General features: G+C 38.0%; 1 protein-coding gene across 1 annotated transcript; it reads right to left on the bottom strand.

The window, feature by feature from the left end:
• Positions 1–252: 252 nt before the first annotated feature.
• Positions 253–8,419, bottom strand: MEIKIN (meiotic kinetochore factor). Its single transcript, XM_054976351.1, has 7 exons — positions 8,245–8,419; positions 6,366–6,447; positions 5,973–6,051; positions 5,310–5,370; positions 4,121–4,250; positions 752–876; positions 253–293 (listed from the first exon to the last, which is right to left on the bottom strand). Exons 1-7 carry the CDS (start codon positions 8,417–8,419, stop codon positions 253–255), a joined length of 693 nt encoding a protein of 230 aa, XP_054832326.1.
• Between the last annotated feature and the right edge of the window lie 10,705 nt (positions 8,420–19,124).

Below are 19,124 nucleotides of genomic sequence, written 5' to 3'. Positions count from 1 at the left end.
TGAACATGCACAGATCCTCCTGTACAACACTGTATGTATGTACAGACCAATGCGTTGATAATATATTTAACTGAAAAGAAATGATAAATTCAGCCATCCTAAAAAGTAGCTTATAATTATATAAACTTATAGAATTCATCTTCACATTTCATGTTAGTGAAACTACCAATGGTAAATGAAGATCAGAAAATTAAAAGTGAAAGGTACATCCTGAACAAATTATGACATTACACAAAGTATTTTGTTTCTATATTACCTTGGAATGCGCTCATCTTGACCTTGCAATGTGTTTTCTAAAAAATGAGTAAGTGTAGAATATGAGTATCATTAAAGCTTTGTGTTACATATTAATGCTGCTTTGAACTACAGAGAAGGTAGGACTGACAGAAGTCCTGTTCTTAAAAATAAAATGCATGCTGTTCTTAAAAATAAAAGGTGACATAGAGTAAGTATTCCTTAATGATAATCTTAATCTGTCTTCAAGTATTTGGCAAAAGGTACAGATCTAGGAGACTAAGACACTGCTTTCCAACTGTAAAGCAGCAGCAATTGATTTGAAAGGGCAGCAACTGGCAACGGAAAAATGGAAAGTTGGAAACGCTTAATCATTCCCATACTTCCTTCAACCAATCCCCACTCAAATGATTTATTCCCAGACACATTTGCCACACTAACAGTCTGGTAATCCACAGAATAGGTGATAAGGAATGAACTTCAGATGTATACGCTTCTATAACATGCAATAAGTTACCGAATATCTTTGAAAAATTTGGCAGTGGTGTTATCTTGTCTATATTGTTGGCTTTGCTGGTATCAAGGAGGGTAGAGTTCTTGCATCCAAGATATCCTTTGAGACTAGTACAGGTTTCTTCTAAACAAAAATGACAAACCACATTAGTTGTTTCCACAGCTTAAAAATCACTAAGTTAAGAACATTAGAAAGCTCTGCTAGATCAGACCAGTGGTTCAGGTCAGGTTATATTGTTTCAGGTTATATTTCTGCTCATTTTTTCATATTTCCGCAATCCAGACCTCTATTATATTGTTTACTGAATATCCCTTTCCTGTAGATTTAAATTGTCTTGCAATGTGTAATCCACCTTGAGTCGCAGCAAGAAAGGCGACATAAAAAAATGATGCAAAGTTGTATAAACCTATTAGCACATCCACCCATTGCTGCCTTTTTTCTTTTTTTTTTTGAAAAGTTTTTTATTGGGTTAGAACATTATTATTTTTGCATTACAATCAATTTCCCCTAATTTTCCGTTTCTAACCCCCTCCCTTTCCCCCCCTTTTGTTGACTTCCAACAGCTTTCCCACCCTCTGTCCCTTTTCCCTTACTTCTATTAAATTCCTCTATCTAAAACAGATATACATTCTCCATTATATTAAGCAGTACATCTTTAACTCCCTTACTTATTATACACCCAAACTATACGTCTTTAGATAAACAATTTATCCCATTTTCCAGTTTTGAATATTTCTATATAAACCTATATATCATAAACCATAAAAATTTCCCACATTTAAATCAAACAATTTGATTTGTTCTCTATGTATTACTCATTTCATCTTTTTATGGTAATTCTATATAACTCCTCAGATACTCAATCAATTTAACTCTTCTATACATTCAGTTTGGTGCATATAAATCTTGTCAAAGAAAGAAAATATTGTTAGTTAGTCAATCCTCATGTTTAAACCTTATCATTAATTATTCTCTATCAGTTAACCTATACATATCTATATATATCTCAATCAATTAATCTAACTGCTTATAAATTCACATTTCTCTTCCTCCCCCGGTAAAGTCACCCCTCTCTTTTATACTTTTATTATACTTCAGTAGTTCTCAAACTGCCACAGTTTTCCTCCCACCTCCCATTTCTTCTCCAGATATTGTTTCAGCTTCTCCCAGTCTGTGTTAAACTGCCCTGAGTCCAGATCTCTCAGTTTTCTTGTCATCTTGTCCATTTCAGCCATATACAGCAATTTGTAGATCCAATCTTCAATAGTTGGTACTTCTTGTACTTTCCATTTCTGCGCATACAAAAGTCTAGCTGCTGCAGTCATATAAAAAATCAACGTCCTATGATGGGCTGGAATTCCCTCCATTCCCAAGTTTAGCAGCAGGAGTTCTGGGTTCTTATTTATTTGAAACTGTAAAATTTCACTCATTTCTCTTATTATTTCCCCCCAGAACTGCCTAGCTACCTCACACGACCACCACATATGATAGAGGGAGCCCTCATGTTTCTTACATTTCCAGCATTTATTAGAAGTATTCAAGTTCCCTAGCGCAATCTTCTTTGGTGTCATGTACCAACGATAGATCATTTTGAAAATGTTCTCTTTAATATTGATACATGTCGTTGTCTTCATTGTAGTTTTCCACAAGTATTCCCATGCCTCCATTGTTATTTCTTTATTGAAATTTATAGCCCATTTCACCATCTGTGTTTTAACTATCTCATCCTCAGTATACCATTTCAACAGTACTTGGTATACCTTGGATATTCTTTTCTTGTCTTCTTTAAGAAGGGTCTGCTCTAGTTCCGAGTTCTCTGTTCGTATGCCCCCTTTTACAGAGTCCGAATTGTATAAATCTCTAATCTGTCTGTACTGGAACCAATCGTAGTTAGGTGATAGTTCCTCTTGCGTCTTTATTCTAAGTTTAGATACTTCAATTTTAGTTATTTCTTTGTATGTTAAACATTGTTGTTCATTATCAACAGCTCTCGGATCTATCACCTCGTATGGAACCACCCACAAGGGGGTTCCTTCTTGTAAGTAAATTCTGTACTTCTTCCAGATTGTATATAAACTTCTCCTTACAAAATGATGTAGGAACATCGAGTTGACCTTTACTTTGTCGTGCCATAGGTATGCGTGCCATCCAAAAATTTTTTTATATCCCTCTAGGGCTAATAGTTTCTTATTCTTTAACGTCATCCACTCTTTTAACCAAACTAGGCAGATTGCATCATGATAAAGTCTCAAGTTGGGCAGTTGCATTCCGCCTCTTTCCTTTGCATCTTGTAAAACTTTTACTTTCACTCGAGGCTTCTTGCCTGCCCAAACAAAATCTGATATTTTCCTCTGCCATTTTTCAAATTGTTTAGAGTCTCTGATGATTGGTATTGTCTGTAGCAAAAACATTACTCTTGGTAACACATTCATCTTAACTGCTGCAATCCTGCCCAACCATGACAGATTCAGTCTATTCCATTTGATCAAGTCTCTCTCTATCTGAGTCCATAATTTTTCATAATTATTCTTGAACAAATCTATATTTTTTGCAGTCAGCTCAACTCCCAAGTATTTTTCTGGTCAGAAAAGTTCTAGGCTCTTCAGCCTTTCCTCTTTGTTGTGACAACCCGATAACCAATACTAACATTGCATTTGTAAACTAATTACTCTAGAGCAAATCCAACTGATTTCAGTGGGAGTTAACAAATGTGTCTATGATTAAGGTATGAAGTGAAAGTGCACTAAGATACAGAAAAGGTGAAACTGCCAAAACAGAATGGCTTACTTTAGTCCCAGGACTAGAGAGGTCAAGAACTGCCAGACCAAAAATTAAAAATAAGGGATGTAGTGAAATAATCAGTTTGATTAAAGGAACAATATCTTTGTATAAATAAGAAACAGTAATGTTCTAGAAGGACAATTTTTTCCCACATGACTATTTCCAGGTGCCTCACTCAGCAAATAAGAATACAGTTAAAATAATAACAACACCAACACCAACATGCGATTTATATACCGCCCTTCAGGACAACTTAATGCCCACTCAGAGAGGTTTACAAAGTATGTTACTATTATCCCCACAACAAAACACCCAGTGAGATGGGTGGGGCTGAGAGAGCTCCAGAGAACTGTGACTAGCCCAAGGTCACCCAGCTGGCTTCAAGTGGAGGAGTGAGAAATCAAACTCGACTCTCCAGATTAGAGTCCCGCGCTCTTAAACACTACACCAAACTGGCTCTACTTGTACTAATGCATATCGTGCACAAAATAATACAACATACATGCGGGATTCACTGAAAGAGAAATACAGATATGCTCTTATAAGTATCTTTTCTCACCCATATCTTCAATGTATGAAGTATAAATAGTATCGTTTTCATCCCTGAATGTTTCAGGTGATGAGTAACTATTTGTTCCATCACTAGATTCTATATTAGTATCTATACGAGAATCCAAGCACTCCAGCAGAAAGTATGAAACACCTGTTGGTAGAGTCATCCCTGTAATTAAACAGAACGTGTAGAAATGTTTGAATCATTAACATTTGAAAACAGTCATTCTACGCAAACATGAAAGCCACTCCTACACAAGGTTACAAAATTTTACGGTTGGGTTTTCTTTTTGTCAAAAGCTATGTATCTTCAATTCAGACTATATCTGTATAGGTTTTACAAAACAGAATGCAAATAGAAAGTGTGTGTGACAAAGCTAGTAAGTGCAAAAAGTACAGTTAATAAAGTACATATTGTATTCTCATAGTTACCATGCAGAAACCACATTATTCAGGTTCCATGATAAAAACCTGAATCTTTGTTCTTTATGTCAAGTAAAACACATTCTGTATGAATAATATATACTCATGTAGCTACAGTAGTTAATTAAGAATATTTAACTTTTAAGAAAATTGATTCAGCTATTCTAATCTACAAAACAACCAGAAGAATAGGACAGTAGACTTCACTGAGCTAAACAGTCAATTACCTAATCCCTGCTATTTCCCTATGTCAAGAAATCTCTTTACCATTCTCTATTATTTCTAGAAGTAGCCAATGCCCCAATCCTGGCAGCATTATACAATCATGAAAAAGAGAACTAAGAACTGTGAGTAGCAAGTGCACAAAATAGAGGATCAAATTGTTAATTTATAATCTCTCTTACTGGTCCATTCACACCCTCAAGACATTAACAGATAAATCCTGGTCTACTGAATTTTTCATCAACACTAATTTAAATGTTCAGCAGATCCAAATCTACTTAACTGGGAGCACTAACAAAACGCACATTATGTTACCAGCATTACAAATATTCTGAAAATACTTCATTAGTACTTCTAGATTTATTCCAGAATTTCTTCCCCTCTTTATGCCATTAATTAATTAATAAAACTAACAATGTAAATTAGCCTGCATTAGAAACACTACAGTATAAGCAATAGAGTTGACATGGGAAACCAAAATAATATTTAGCAATACTTTACATGAATATTAATCATGCGAGTAAAATCTAAATACATACTTAGAAGTAAAGATCTTGATCACACCACAGCTGAGCATACTAACCTGAACTAGCCTCACTATTTTCCAAGCTCTCTCTGCTTCCAGAGTTTAAATGCAGAGAATCCTAAAGTCAACAGTGGAAGATTTAGATGGTAAAGCATGAAATTTTTACTACACAAAATTCACATAAAGAATCACCTGGACATATATCCCTTTAACACACAGTTTTACACGGTCAATAATTGAAGCGATACTGTTTTAATTTTGACTAAGAAACCAATATATTCTTACCACCAGTTATACTGGTAACTATTGCAAGCTGCCTTGATAACCACTTATTTAACAGCGGGAGAAAAGACGCCCACTTTAAAATCAGAATTATTGAGATACAGAGTGGTACTGAATACAAAGCTGAACAATTGGCTGAATTACTGAATCATTTGTCAGAAGGAAAAAATTATCTTTCCCCTCAACATTAACTTGTTGAAATGTTGTTCTGATCCCCCTCCCCATGGTATTTCCTGCATTCCCAGTTTACATGGCTTCCCAAAGTAATCTTATAATCACTAAATATTCGTGAGCACACCGTTGCACCATTAGTTGCATACAAAGTTTCTTACATGTATTTTGACAGGATGTAGGTGGTAATTCCTTTTTTTTTTGCCTGCCTTCCACATACTGCTCAGACTTACTAAGGATTAAGAGATTTAACAACAACATTCATACCTGTAATGTATTACTGCCCGTTTCAATGATATTTTCATTCACCTCCTTGCCTCTGTTTTCATTATAATTTGGTTCAACACTATATGAAAAGTAAATAACAAAATTATGGGGCTACATTTGTCATGGAACAGTTCAAGCCCTCTCCACTATTTGGAACCTCTTCCTGGCAAATAGCCTTAATTTGGAACATAATCCAGATATCCAACACCCTCACAAACTGGAGGTTACATTATGGCTACTATGGAGATGCTACCAAAAGAGCAAGTCATACCAAAAAAGGAGAAGGGCTGTCCATAGTGCTTGCAAATATACACTGTATGAACTGACACCATCATGCTGAGATCCTCCTCAAGATCAATCTACACGGTATTTCATGTGAGTGTAATATTATACCTTTGCTCAGCTGAAAAGCAGTCCACCGTAGAGGTTTCTTGAATTGCTGGTAACGTTTTTGCACTGACATTTCCAATATGGCCTGGAGAAAAGCAAACACTTGCTCAAAAACTAGATTGCCAAGATTGTGTGGAAAAAATTGTGCACTTTTAAGAACCTACATTTTAGCAAAGATTGGTTTCCGCTGTGTTAAAAAAAAAGAGAACAAGCAATTCTACCCTATGCATTTTGGTACCATATCTACAGAAATCATACCAGCAAAAAATAATCAAATTGCTGTTCACTAGCATGATCATTAAAACAATCACAGATAAGCATCCCTTTGTAAATGACTCTGTTTGGGGGTGGGGAAGAGAGTACATCTACAAAATACCCTCAACACAAACACACACACTTTGGCACAAAAAAGATGTTTTCTCCAAGGTAATAAAATTCTAAATACCCTACATGGGGTGGGAAATCAGCTAATGGAAATACAGCTCCTGCAAATGACAAGGGAACAAGAAAAAGGCTATTGAGGGAATTTGCCTTCTCAAAGGAAAACAATTTGAAAGATCATTCTAACAGAACTGTGGGATTATGACAACTGTTGATCTTTCTCTCTACAGAGATCTGTAAAAACAACTCTTTCACCTTTTGTTATTTCCACATCAGTTTATTACAAATGTGAAGCCAACTTGTTTTACATCTTTCCAAAGGGTACAAACTCCCCCTTCTGGAAATTCAATTTTATGCACTGTGAACACTCTATAATTAAAAACCTTTGGGGGTGTTCTTAGTATAGGTACTGTGAAGGCTGACTCACATGGCCATTTTTGAGGTAAAAGAGATCCTTTACTTTTCCACTCAGCATTCACATGGGAAAATCATTTTAGAACAGCATGCTACGCAATGGCAATTCCTCTACTTTAAAAAGGGTTGCCTGTGCCCTGAATTGCCTTAAAAATAACAGGACTTTGTGTAACAGGACTTTGTGTTTGTGTAAGCTTTGCCATCTGCTCTTTACATTTCAAGCGGGGCAATTTATTTTAGTGACCCAGAAAACAAGCCTTCTTTTAGTCAGATCCACCCCTACCCCCATTTTTTTTAAAAAAGGTTGTTTCTGACCCTGTAAAGTAATTTTTAATAATAATATGTTTATTGCTTTTCCGGCCGAAGCCATAAGCCATACAAACACCAACAAAATATGAACTGTACACTTGAACATACCCAATTCACATAGACATAACTCGTCATTATCACTTTAAACTATCTAAATTCATGAAAATCTTGTTTCTTTTTTAAAAGTAATTTTTTTAAAGTGAATATTGCCAGACTCCCCTAAAAAAATCTCTGGATAAAGCACCAGGTCTTGATTACTAATAAGTAAATATGCCAGCAGTGATCCACTGATAAGAACCACATATAACTGAGATGAACCTGTAACCCCAACACATCTTGCTTTTAGAAGAATCTTTATAACTCAGTTGGCTATAGATTGAACAAAAAAGCCAAACTAATTTTGAAAGAAATAGTTAAAGACCACCAAAAATGGAATAGTTCAATCTTCCAACTCATTATGATTCAAATAGGCCATTATGAAATTCCTCAATAAATGGCAGACCTGGTCAGTTTTGATTTATGCCTCTAATTAAAACTCTAGTTAAAAAGATTTTGCACATGAGTCCAAGCATATGCATACTGACACTCCACCATCCTCCACTCCTCTATCAAAAACAGAGATTAAGATAACATTTGGGCAGTACCTATAATTAGAGTCTCACCTCATATATAACACATAGCTAGCCTATAGCATTATTTATGAGGAAACACATTTCGTCCAGTCACACAGGAATGGAAGTGGGAAGGAAAGTGAGTTGCACAGGGCAGAAATTATTACTTCTGGCACAAGGCTGCCTTCTATGCTTGGAAAGCAGGTCTAAGCACTGCCCAGGGGCATTCCTCCTGCTGCTCACAATAGCAGGAACTACCATGCCTGGCACAGGAGAAGCACAGTGTACACTCTTTCGGGCCTTCCTTTTCTCAGAATAGGTGCGCAATTTGATCCAGTCCATCTTGTTTGCTTTATCTCTCTAGAACAGCACTGCCTAAAATGGGGAAAGAGGGCATCGTAAGAACCGTATAAATCCAGTGGAGGTGGGGGGTGGGAAGGGAGCCCCAAACCTTGGTGGTACAGAAGCCTAGGCCAACTGCTTTCACAAAATAAAACACGGAGACTACCCTGCCAAAAGCTTGTGGAAACAATGGAAGGCTACCAACTCTTAAAGCTTTCTTACTGAGGGAAGCCAAATCCAGACTTTTACACATGAGGAACCGGAGTCCCTCGTTGGCACTCTTCGGGTCTACGAGCTACACCCATCATAGAGTTTTGTTATCACTCAGGGTAGGGAGCTCCAGCTAGGGGTTATTTGTCCCACTTACCCTCTTCTGGTTTATTCTGTAAAGTGAGAATAAATCCCAAGAGGGCTGTTCTATCCAAACCTCTGCCCCTTTGACGAATACTAAAGTGCCTTTGTTGAGGCACCACCTGCCAATTGGTCCCACTTTGGCTCCTTCATCCATTTACATAAGATGATTTAAATTACTTATTTGTAAATTATTTTAAAGGTTTTCAGTGAATGTAACGGCGCTGAAAAAGGGAATCAGCACTGCATCTCCTCTAAAGCTCCGGCAAGCAATTCCTCAGTGCACCAACCGGAGCCTCGCCTCGCCTTAGGCGTGAGAGGACAGACGTTATGATAGGCAGCCTGTCGTCCAATAACAACCCAGACGTCATTCGGTCTTCCAACCTATTAGCCCCACCCCCTGCGGGAACGAGGCTTTTCCAGCTGCGGTCAACGCAACTGCCTTCCAGCCGCGCCCTTTCTGTGCCGTTGCGGTTTCTTTAGCTCGCTGCTTAATCTTGTGCTGTGCTCTTAAGTAAGTCGCATTGGCTAAAGAGATACTTGTTTCTAGGTAAACTTGCGTACCGTAAGACTTTACAAGGCAGTTCTGAAACTCTCCATTCTTCTCCGAACCCCTTGGCTCCTTTTCTCTCAATTTCTTCCCTCTTACTTACGCATCACGCTCGTCTCGTGTGTCAACCAGAGCAGCAACCTGCAGCTCCCACCACCTCCAAATTTTTCTCATCTGACAGCAGAGCATTTCAATATCTGCAGCGACTGAAAACATTTTTAACGGCGGGGGCAAAATATGACAGAAGAGTCATGTCTAGTACTGAAAGCCGTTCGTTGAAATCCTATGCTGTTGTTATAGGTATTGTAACACACTCGTTCCATTACAGCAGCTATACACAGTATTTCGGTTAGCTACATAGGAGTTTTATTTTTATGTGCCACCTGTGTCCCGTTCCTCAATGTGGCACCCACACCATGTTCTAGTAAGTTGGGCTGGGGCCCTGCACTGCTGGGCTTGTAATCGGCTAGTGTTTCGCAGCTTGAAACAGCTACCAACAGAGGGGGTGGTAAACTGCTAGGCTCCCTAACCTGTGGACTTCATGCTTGCTCTGCAACCATTCCCCACCCTTCTCTGGTGCATGCTCCATGTGGTAGTCATGTAATTGAGAATGTGGTTCAGCAAGAGCTTCACAGTACCATTGGTGCTCATTATTCTTACCATTGTCGTTTGTATTGGCTCTTAAATCGGGTTTGATTTTAAAGGGAACAGTGAATAATAGTTTCAGCAAGTTGGAGATCTGCAAGGAGTTGTGAAAGAAGGGAGGAATTTCACCCATCCAGCAGCAAAGTAGGGCAAGACAGATGAGTTCAGAGGGTTCCTGTTCACCTACTTCATTTTTTTGTCCACCTTTCTCATTGGAACTCCAGGTGGATTACAGAACAATAACAAAATAATACATACAATAAACAGTGCAATAAAACTGGATCACACAATCAGAGAATGAAGAAATAAAAGCTGTATAAAACATGCAATTCACAATGCAGTTGGGAAGAAGGAACCCATTCAACTCATTTCAGACAATTAAAGTGGGGCAATTTGACCCTGTAACACTTTGCTTGCCAAATTTCCTCAGAAGCTCAAAGTTTGTTGAGCTCTGTAATCCTTTTCTCGTAAACGATTTGGGGCATTCGAGCCCTGAACCTCTGTTTTCTTTTGTGTGTTTTTTTGCTGCAGTGGCTGCTAAGCAAACCTGAGAGGGTTACGGCTTTCCCCACCTGAGGACCAAAAAAACATTATGAGGGGATAAACTATTGAGATCAAATGCAAATTTCCCATTTCAGACTACTATAAAAGCTGAGTCAGCAAATTGTCCTTTGTTTCCTCCATTTCCTCTCCCCCCTTTTCCCTTGAGTATGCCCTAATATTTTTTCAGTGCAATCCTAAGCAGTTACTCCAGTCTAAGGCCTCTTCTAGGGTTGCACTGTTAAGACTTCTAAAATGGCTTAGTTTTTATCAGGCCATGGGGATGTGGCAGAGAATTCCTTGTAGCTTTTTTAAAAATGAATATTTTTCTCCATATCCAAAGTGTCCACTGAGCATACAGAAACTTCACCATAGTCTGTGGGTGCTCCCAGTTTGCCTCTCTACTTATAGGCACTTGACCATTAACTTCATAATTAGAAAGAATAATGCGAAATTTTCAATAGACTTTTCAAATTTTCAGAATTTTCAAATTCTGTTGGTGAATATGCTGAAATATTCCTTAGTGATGTTCATGGCTGTTTTTGTTTTGTTTGCTCTGAACCATGTGTTGAAAATGGAAATTCCTCTTTTCTGAGTTGCTAGTTTTGCAATCCAAAGATGCTGTTTTAAAATTTTAATCTCACTCTTGTAGTTGTTGTCTCCCGTTTCCTGAATGTGCCATTCTGGCCATAGTGTGTGGGGGAGGGGGGAGTTTAACCTTTCCTAGGGACTCTTTCCCCAATAGAAATTTTTCCATTCACCCCTACAAAGTTATTAGTTGTGGTGGGATAAAAACACAGATACAATGCGTTACATCTCAATGAGCAATTGAGAACAACACTGTATTTTTCTTTAAACCTTGGTTAGTAAAAGGTGATACTCAGAGGTCTGCGAAAACAAGGAACACAAATGATTCTGTGCTTTAAAAAAGTATTCATTTTGATCACATGTATCCAGCCTTAGGGTGGAGGATTTCTTTCAACTTAAGTGACCTTTCTGTTGAAGTCTCCTTAGGCTAGAGGAAGGCTTCAGACTTTGCTCACGCCACTGTGTCTATATGGAGGAGAAATACATGGGCTTCTCATGTACCCTCACCCAAGGCAGAGTGCTTTGTATCAAACACATCTTCTGACTCCCACTTTTGAATATCCTCATTTCTATGTACTTCTATGAATATTCATTGCTGCACATTCAGCCCTCACATGATGCAGTGTTGTTATCAATATATCTAATTCTGAAAAATAGCTCTAGACTGAAGATCAAAAAATCTGCACAGTGGGGTCATGTAATCCACAGCAAAATTAGGGGAATCCCCAGGCTTGCAGGAAAAAAGTCCCTAAATTTAGCTATTGGGAGAGGGGTTAAAAATCTTAAAATGGAGAATCCTGAGATCTCTGAAAGTTCATAATCACTGTGGGTTTGCCTAGCAACCGAGGCACTGGAACTGAGGCCTAGGCAACCGTACCATGGCTACAGATTGGGGGAAAGCAGTTGTGGGGGCGGGAGAACGGTTAAAGAGCTTGGGAAAGAGAGAATGGAAAATGGGGTAAGGAAAAGTAGTGAGCAAGCATAAAAGAGAGGGTGTGAAAAACAGGATAATAAAAGGAAATAGAGAAAGAAGTAAGAGAGAGGTGCAGAATATGGGGGGATTTCCCTCCACAAGTTTCCTGGGTCTTCAGCTTAGTGTAAGACATTCTTTGTATTATATTGTATAGTGCAGGGGTGGCCAAACTGTGGCTCCGGAGCCACAAGTGGCTCTTCTAAACATATTGTGCGGCTCCCGGAGGTCTCTGAATATCACCATGGCCATACATTTTATTTTAGTCTAGTTTATTTCCCTCCCTTTCCTTCTTCTTTACATGTTTTCCCTCCCTCCCTTTCCTTTTTTCTTTCCGTGTCTTTCTCTCCCTTTTCCTTCCTTCCTTCCTTATTTCTTTCCATGTCTTTCAAATTTTCAATAAAAATGTTGGGGTTGCTAGGTGTGACTCAGAAAATACCTGGTGAAGCCTAGCAAGGATGTGTCATCACTTTTGTGTTGTCACTTCCAGGTCAAAGGTCAGGTGATGGTTCTTCCCAAGCTGTACTCCTTCCGATGATGTCACTTGCAGCCTACTGCAGCAAAACCCCACCCCTTCTTGTGATGTCACTTTTAGGACACTGTCCCAAACATGTCTCTTCTTCTGAAGTCACTTCAATGCATCCTGTCTTGCGGCTCTCAAACATCTGACATTTATTCTATGTGGCTCTTACGTTAAGCAAGTTTGGCCACCCCTGGTATAGTGTAATACACAGGTCAAGCCACATGTTCAGAAAACACATCTGTTCTGAAGACATAATGGTAAAGGATTGTGTATTTGAACAATTCCTCCAATGCTTCTTGCACATAAAGTAGTCCATCAAAGAAAAGAGATAAGATTAGAATCACATTCCTTGACATACTAGCTTTCCATAAGCAGAATGTTCAGCATGGGGAAGAAGTATTATAATGCATCTCTGTATCTGTTTTCCAAAGTGGTGCCGCCCAAGAAATGTGTGAGAAGCCAGTAATTTTTACTCAAGTTAATCTACCTTGCAGAGTTGTTGTGAGGATAAAATCTGCTGCCCTTGCAAGGAGGGTGGAATTAAAAATGCAATAAATAAATAACGGCTTTATTAAAGTAAAACATGCCTTTAGACATACATAATAAAAATTGATGAGTTCTTGGATATCCTTGTTACATTATATGAGGGGAGAGAGGGACATGAACTGGAAAAAACCAAACCGCATTTCACAAACCATGAACTTTCACGAACCTGCCTCAGTTCGCGAACCGGTTCGTTCGGTTCGCGAAAACGTCACTTCTGGGTCAGCAGAAGGTCACTTCCAGGCCAGCAGAAGGTCACTTCTGGGTCAGCAGAAGGTCTGCAGGAAGTCCATCCGCTGTTGCCTAGGAAAATGATTATCGGTGCCAGGCTGTCTGCAGTGACAAACCAAAAAATGAACCAAACAAACCAGCCTAAAGTTCGTGGTGGTTCATCAGACATGGGCTCTGACAAACCACCAGTTCGTGAACCACGAACTGGCTCGGTTCATGCCGAACTTTGGTTCATGCCCATCTCTGTATGGAGGCAGAGACAGAAATCTGCTTTTGTTGCAACATAATATGACTAAAACATAAAAGTTCCAGCCACTTGTGCTTTGCAGCATTAGAAGCACTGGTCTTTTTTAATGTTGTTTATCTGACCACGTGGAAATGCTGCCATGTGTCAACAACATGTGCCTGTTAACTGGAGAGAGTAAATACATACACAGAGTGGAAAAATAAGCGGAATAATTATCTCAAGTTTATTATTTTAAACACATGGTCTGATAAAAATACTATGCATTTCCAGTTACAGGTTTGTGTTAAACAAGCTCATACATTTGGTTACGTAATTACTGCCGATTTCATAACAAGAGTAAGTTCAAATCATTACAAGCTCCTGCATAACTTTCTTCAATGTGATTTGAATCAGAATGTTTGCTGAAGATTTTTGCGGTGAACCTAAGATTCCATTATTCCTTTGGTCATTTAGAAAACAAAACTTAGCATGAGTATAGGCACTCATTTTTTTTTTGAATGACTGGTTATTGGTCATACAGAACATAGGAATAAAGAATTTTTAAAAAATATTTTGTCAATTAAGAGGAGCGCTGACAGATTTTGAGAAGTCTGGTGGTCTTTCTGTTCTTTACAAAATACTTTTCCAGATTTGTATATATTTTAGGTATACAGGTAGATAAGCTAAAATTGGGGGGGGGCACTTTTCATTGCAGTGAAGATCATTTTTAAAAAATCTTTATAGATTTCAGTCCTTTCACTTTTCTTCAGCAAAAAAATAAACTATATGTACAAAAATGGTATTTTGAGTATATCTTTGTTGCTGTATTTGAATGCAGGTACATTGTGCTGTTGCATGACAGAAAGGATAAAGTACTGAAGTACTGTTGTCTTAAGGAAAAACCCTAATTGGTGACAGTTGTGGATGAAATAAGTGTGACTTTGGGGTTTCTTCGCAATTATAAGAAGCTTTTGCTGTAATGCAGTTAGTGTGATTCAGTACAAAGGAGTATAGGGTTGCTATGCCTCTAACCCTCTTGCAGAAGCAGGAAACAGGATTACTAAAAGCTCGTTTGCCCAAAATTTTCTTTTCTGCAGAGGTGAGCTCCCTTGTATCAGGATTCCTTAAAAGGATATTTATTGCTTAACCTCTCATCTTCTGTCAACTCCACAGTATAAATAATACCAATTATTCTTCGTAAACAAAACTCAACATGATTAACAAATTTAAAAGCCCACTGAAATTAAAAATACTTTCACAAATTACTCAGGAAGTTCATATTGACAGGTTTTGTGTACTGCAGCTGTTACTCTTTTAGAAGCATGGAATAATGGTATAACTTTATTTTGCCATTTCCAATGATGATCAACTCCTTACCTTGTTATCACCATGTGTTTACTGAGAGGGTAACTATCACCATATGTAGGGATTCTATGGAAGTTTAGCATTGTGTCTGAATGAAATGAAAATCTATTCAGAAAAAGCCAGAGACGCTTTTAAATCTGTTTTTAAGTTTTAGTTTTAATAAACCGCATATGGAAGGATGCATACCTGTGGAAGGATGAATACCATGCATATCAATGTTTGAGATCATGCATTCCATTTTTACTTAGAAATGAAACTGATCTAAGCAGAAGTGGCTTGTAATCAACTTTACTACTTCACTGATTTGGAAGGGAAGCTAATGCTATCCAGAAAATAAAATAGGTAAGGACCTCATTTCCACACCATTCTGCTCCCTCTTTTCATTCTATACTGGATTAGGCCTAATAGCAGTAATGCAGAAGTCACTTCCATTGCTCTGCAGGAAATCTGTACACGTAGATATGCCTCCACACTAGCCTTTCCCTTCAGGTATCCCTTCAGGTCCTCTCGATTATGCCTGAGACTCCCGATAGCATTTCTGCTCAATTATTCGTTCTTGTTTTTGCCCAGGTGTTGCTTGTTTTTTTTTTTTAAAGCGGTAACTATAGTCAATTTTGGAACTTCCCTTGCAATTTGTGTTAGAATCTTTTCAAGTGCAAACTGGGCCGTCGTCACACGGCCATAAATTTAGCGCCAAACTAGTGCCATCTCCTGCTGAATTCTCACCTTATTCCAGCTCTCTTGCGATTTCGCCATTCTCCCCAATTCACCCTTTGTGACTTTTTATGTCGTCTTTATCCACTTCCATGTGAATGCCCTGGATCGACTATGAACGCTTTGCAACACCAAAACACTCACTCTCCCTGATAATCTGTCTCACCTAACACTGATTCTCCTGCCCTACACTCCCACAAGCCCCAGTGCAACCCGCAATTAAGCCTCAAAGTAATTTTTTTTTAAAAAAACGTCAGCCTTATAACGCTATAGCGCTATAACGCTATTCTGCCATGGGTGGGAAACCTCTGCTACCTATCACGGTTGGCTTTTGGGTTGGCCCAGCACAACATTATAATAGAAGAGTTATATAACGCAAATATGCAAAAAAAATTTTTTTTAAAGGGGGCGGGATTTTTAGGGCCCCGTTTCCAGAGGCACTTTGACTGACCGTCAAATTGCGCTTTTCCCTTTTAATGTGACTGACTGGAAGCGCAAACAGTCGTCAAAAGATGGGAGAATCCATTCTAATAACGATAACAGAAGAAACGATTTCTAGTGCAAAACTGACGAAATAAGGGCCTGTGTGACGATGGCCCTGATCTCAAGCTCTTCTATCACCTGGTTTGGAGATAGCTAACCCTCCCTTTCACCAGTATTTGTACTAAAATAGCTCCTTTATTTGCTATGGAGTTGAAACTCCAGCCAATTCCACTTTCAAGGCACAATGAGGTAAAATTGACAAATAGCTTGTCAATTTCATTTAATTTTTGTATAGCAACTGCTGTGTGTTATTGATTTCACTTTTAAAAACATTAAATATATATTCTGTTCACAAAGCCAGGCAGATAAAGGATTAGCTAGCTGGAATTCTGTTTAAAAGGGACAGTGACTTTTACTCTATCTAGAGCAGCAATTTATTTCAATTTATTTATTTTATTTGATTTATACCCCACCCTCCCCGCAGATGGGCTCAGGGCGGCTTCTGTTTCTACCAACAGAATCTGTGGGCAGTTTAAGCTGGGAAAAATTTTCCTAGTATCACTATTTCTTTGAAGAACATCCAATGTGTGAGGACTACATATTAAGCCATCAGCACTGAATCTACCTATATAGTGATACCATGTTGTCAACATTATGGATGGATACCATCCATTATGCTTACTGGCCAGCATTCAATAAATTGTACAATATGTGCAATATCTAGTTGGGGTTTTTTTGGAAATCATTCTGCACAGGTTGCTTCACATTAAAAAATAAAAATATTAAACTACCATTTCTGAACAAAACATTTTCCAGAGTTTTCTATGAGGCATCAGCACATTTTTTAAGTTGTCAAATTTCATGCAAAAATAGTATATTCTTTTAAAGTATACATTCATTTTATTTACAATGAAATCACGTATTTGTGCTTTTCACACATGGAAAACTGAGGATCATCATTTCAAGTTGTTTTTTTTTAATTCCAAGAAAAGTGTTAGACGATAGGAGCTATTCTGATCTATGCAATAAAAATAAAGCCCAAGACATTAAAACAGAAACAATTTTCCATTAATATTGCCAACCAGGTGCAAAACTGCTGTCTGTTTTTTCACATGAAGTATCCAGATAATTCACATTTCAGTGTAGGTTTATCTTTCAAATAGTAGATCCTTATGCTGCTTTTAAAAATCTCTTACGTACTTTTTGCTCATTTATATTATACTGGATATTTTTTTAGTAAAGCAGCGTCATCATAATGTAAAATTATGCAACATTCTCTTACTCTGTAGGAATGCCTGCATTTTGTTACAGAATGCCATAATCTACAGTTTACTTATTAGTACCAAGGGAAGTTCACACATGTATGTTCCCCAGTCAGTGGCTGCAAACTGAGGTGATCCTTTATGTATGAAACAGCTATAACAGATAAAACTTCATATTGCTTTATCTCAGTTGAGACATCATGCTGTGGACAAAGTTCACAGATTTGAGTGAAAGTAATCTAATGATGCACATGCATGTGTGAACCAGACTTGGTTCGTTTCTTACAAGGGCACATAACTAAGTTAGAAATACTGTGCGTTTTTTTCAGTTAGACTTTTAAAATTTTGTTTTCTCAAAATAATTCTTCCAACTAAAGCATGCCAGGTTCTAGAGCACCTTCCCTTCCCCCATCTAGTTGGATGTTTTGATAGTCCTGTCTTGTAAACAGAAGACCTAAGATGACTACTTTTTGGTTCTTCTGATCAAGACCTTAACATTCTCACCAGCTGAAGCATGGTGCTTAATGGGCTTCAGAAAGAGGCAGGTGCAGTGTCAGAGTTTCTTCATTTATCATCAGGATATAGAAACTATTGAAAGGTTCAGAATTTATTTCTGATAATAGTTATGTCCTGAAGAGGTACCTTTCGAAATTTTAAAAGCCAAATTCTGATTCTATCTGAATTTGTATCAGTTTAATTTCAGTGATATTGATGCTAAATTGATTTTTTTTTCCATTTTAACTTGGGATTTTGCTCAAACTTTGAGTTGATTGGTGCCCTGATCCTGAATGTGCGCTGGTTTACCTGCCTGCTGGCATAACTTCATGGCTTGATCCACTGGACCTGATGCCACTGGAGAAGTTCATACTAACTTCTCCAGTCATGCATGCTGGGACAAACTCTTAGATCCTAAATATTCTATCCTCCTTCAATTATGTAACATTATAGTCTATGATATTCCATTTGGGTAAGAATGAATACATTCTATCCCATGCATTTACTTCCTAGTGCAGATAGTCTTAAGGTCAATTTAAATTCAAGTCCTTTGGCTTTATTTGTTTGTGCATTCATATACATCCTTCTAACAACATCAAGCCTATGCATGTTTACCTGGAAATATGATGCCTTACATAGTTTATGGGTGCAACAGAGGAGTTAGAAGGCTTCATCTCACATGGTTGCTGTAACATTTAAAGGTTCAAAATTCATCCCTCAAGCCAACTGCATAGTATCTTCCATGTAACTGTTGCCTTGCTAAGGTCAAGAACAATGTGAAGGTGGGAAGAAATAGTGTGAACTGCACTGACCAAATATACATTAAATGTTAATCACCAATGTCTGAAAAAAACCTTTTAAATTGCATTCATGCCATGTGACTGAGTTTAATGAGATGTGCTTTCAAGTATTCTCTATCTCTAGGGATGGAAAACAAGTGACAATAAAGTCAGCAATCTATCTAGCCAATAGTCCTGACATTTGCCTTGCCATGACAACATCTTACACTGCTTAATATCTCTAAGTTGTTCTTTTTTCCTGTTGCAAACACCAGGGCCATTTCCATACTACCTTAAACATACTACTACCTTCCATACTACCTTATTTACAGCAGGCTCCTGAAACGCTGGCAGCTTCTTCAGGCGATGTTTTCTTTAAAACAGATGTGGAGCATTTTTTCAGCTCATATTGCACAAAGAAGCCGCCAGCGTTCCAGGAG

This window comes from Eublepharis macularius, chromosome 4 (assembly GCF_028583425.1).
Source record: "Eublepharis macularius isolate TG4126 chromosome 4, MPM_Emac_v1.0, whole genome shotgun sequence".
NCBI classification, from domain to species: Eukaryota; Metazoa; Chordata; class Lepidosauria; order Squamata; family Eublepharidae; genus Eublepharis; species Eublepharis macularius.
Note: the sequence above shows the minus strand (reverse complement) of the source record. Positions and strands in the feature narration are given on the sequence as shown.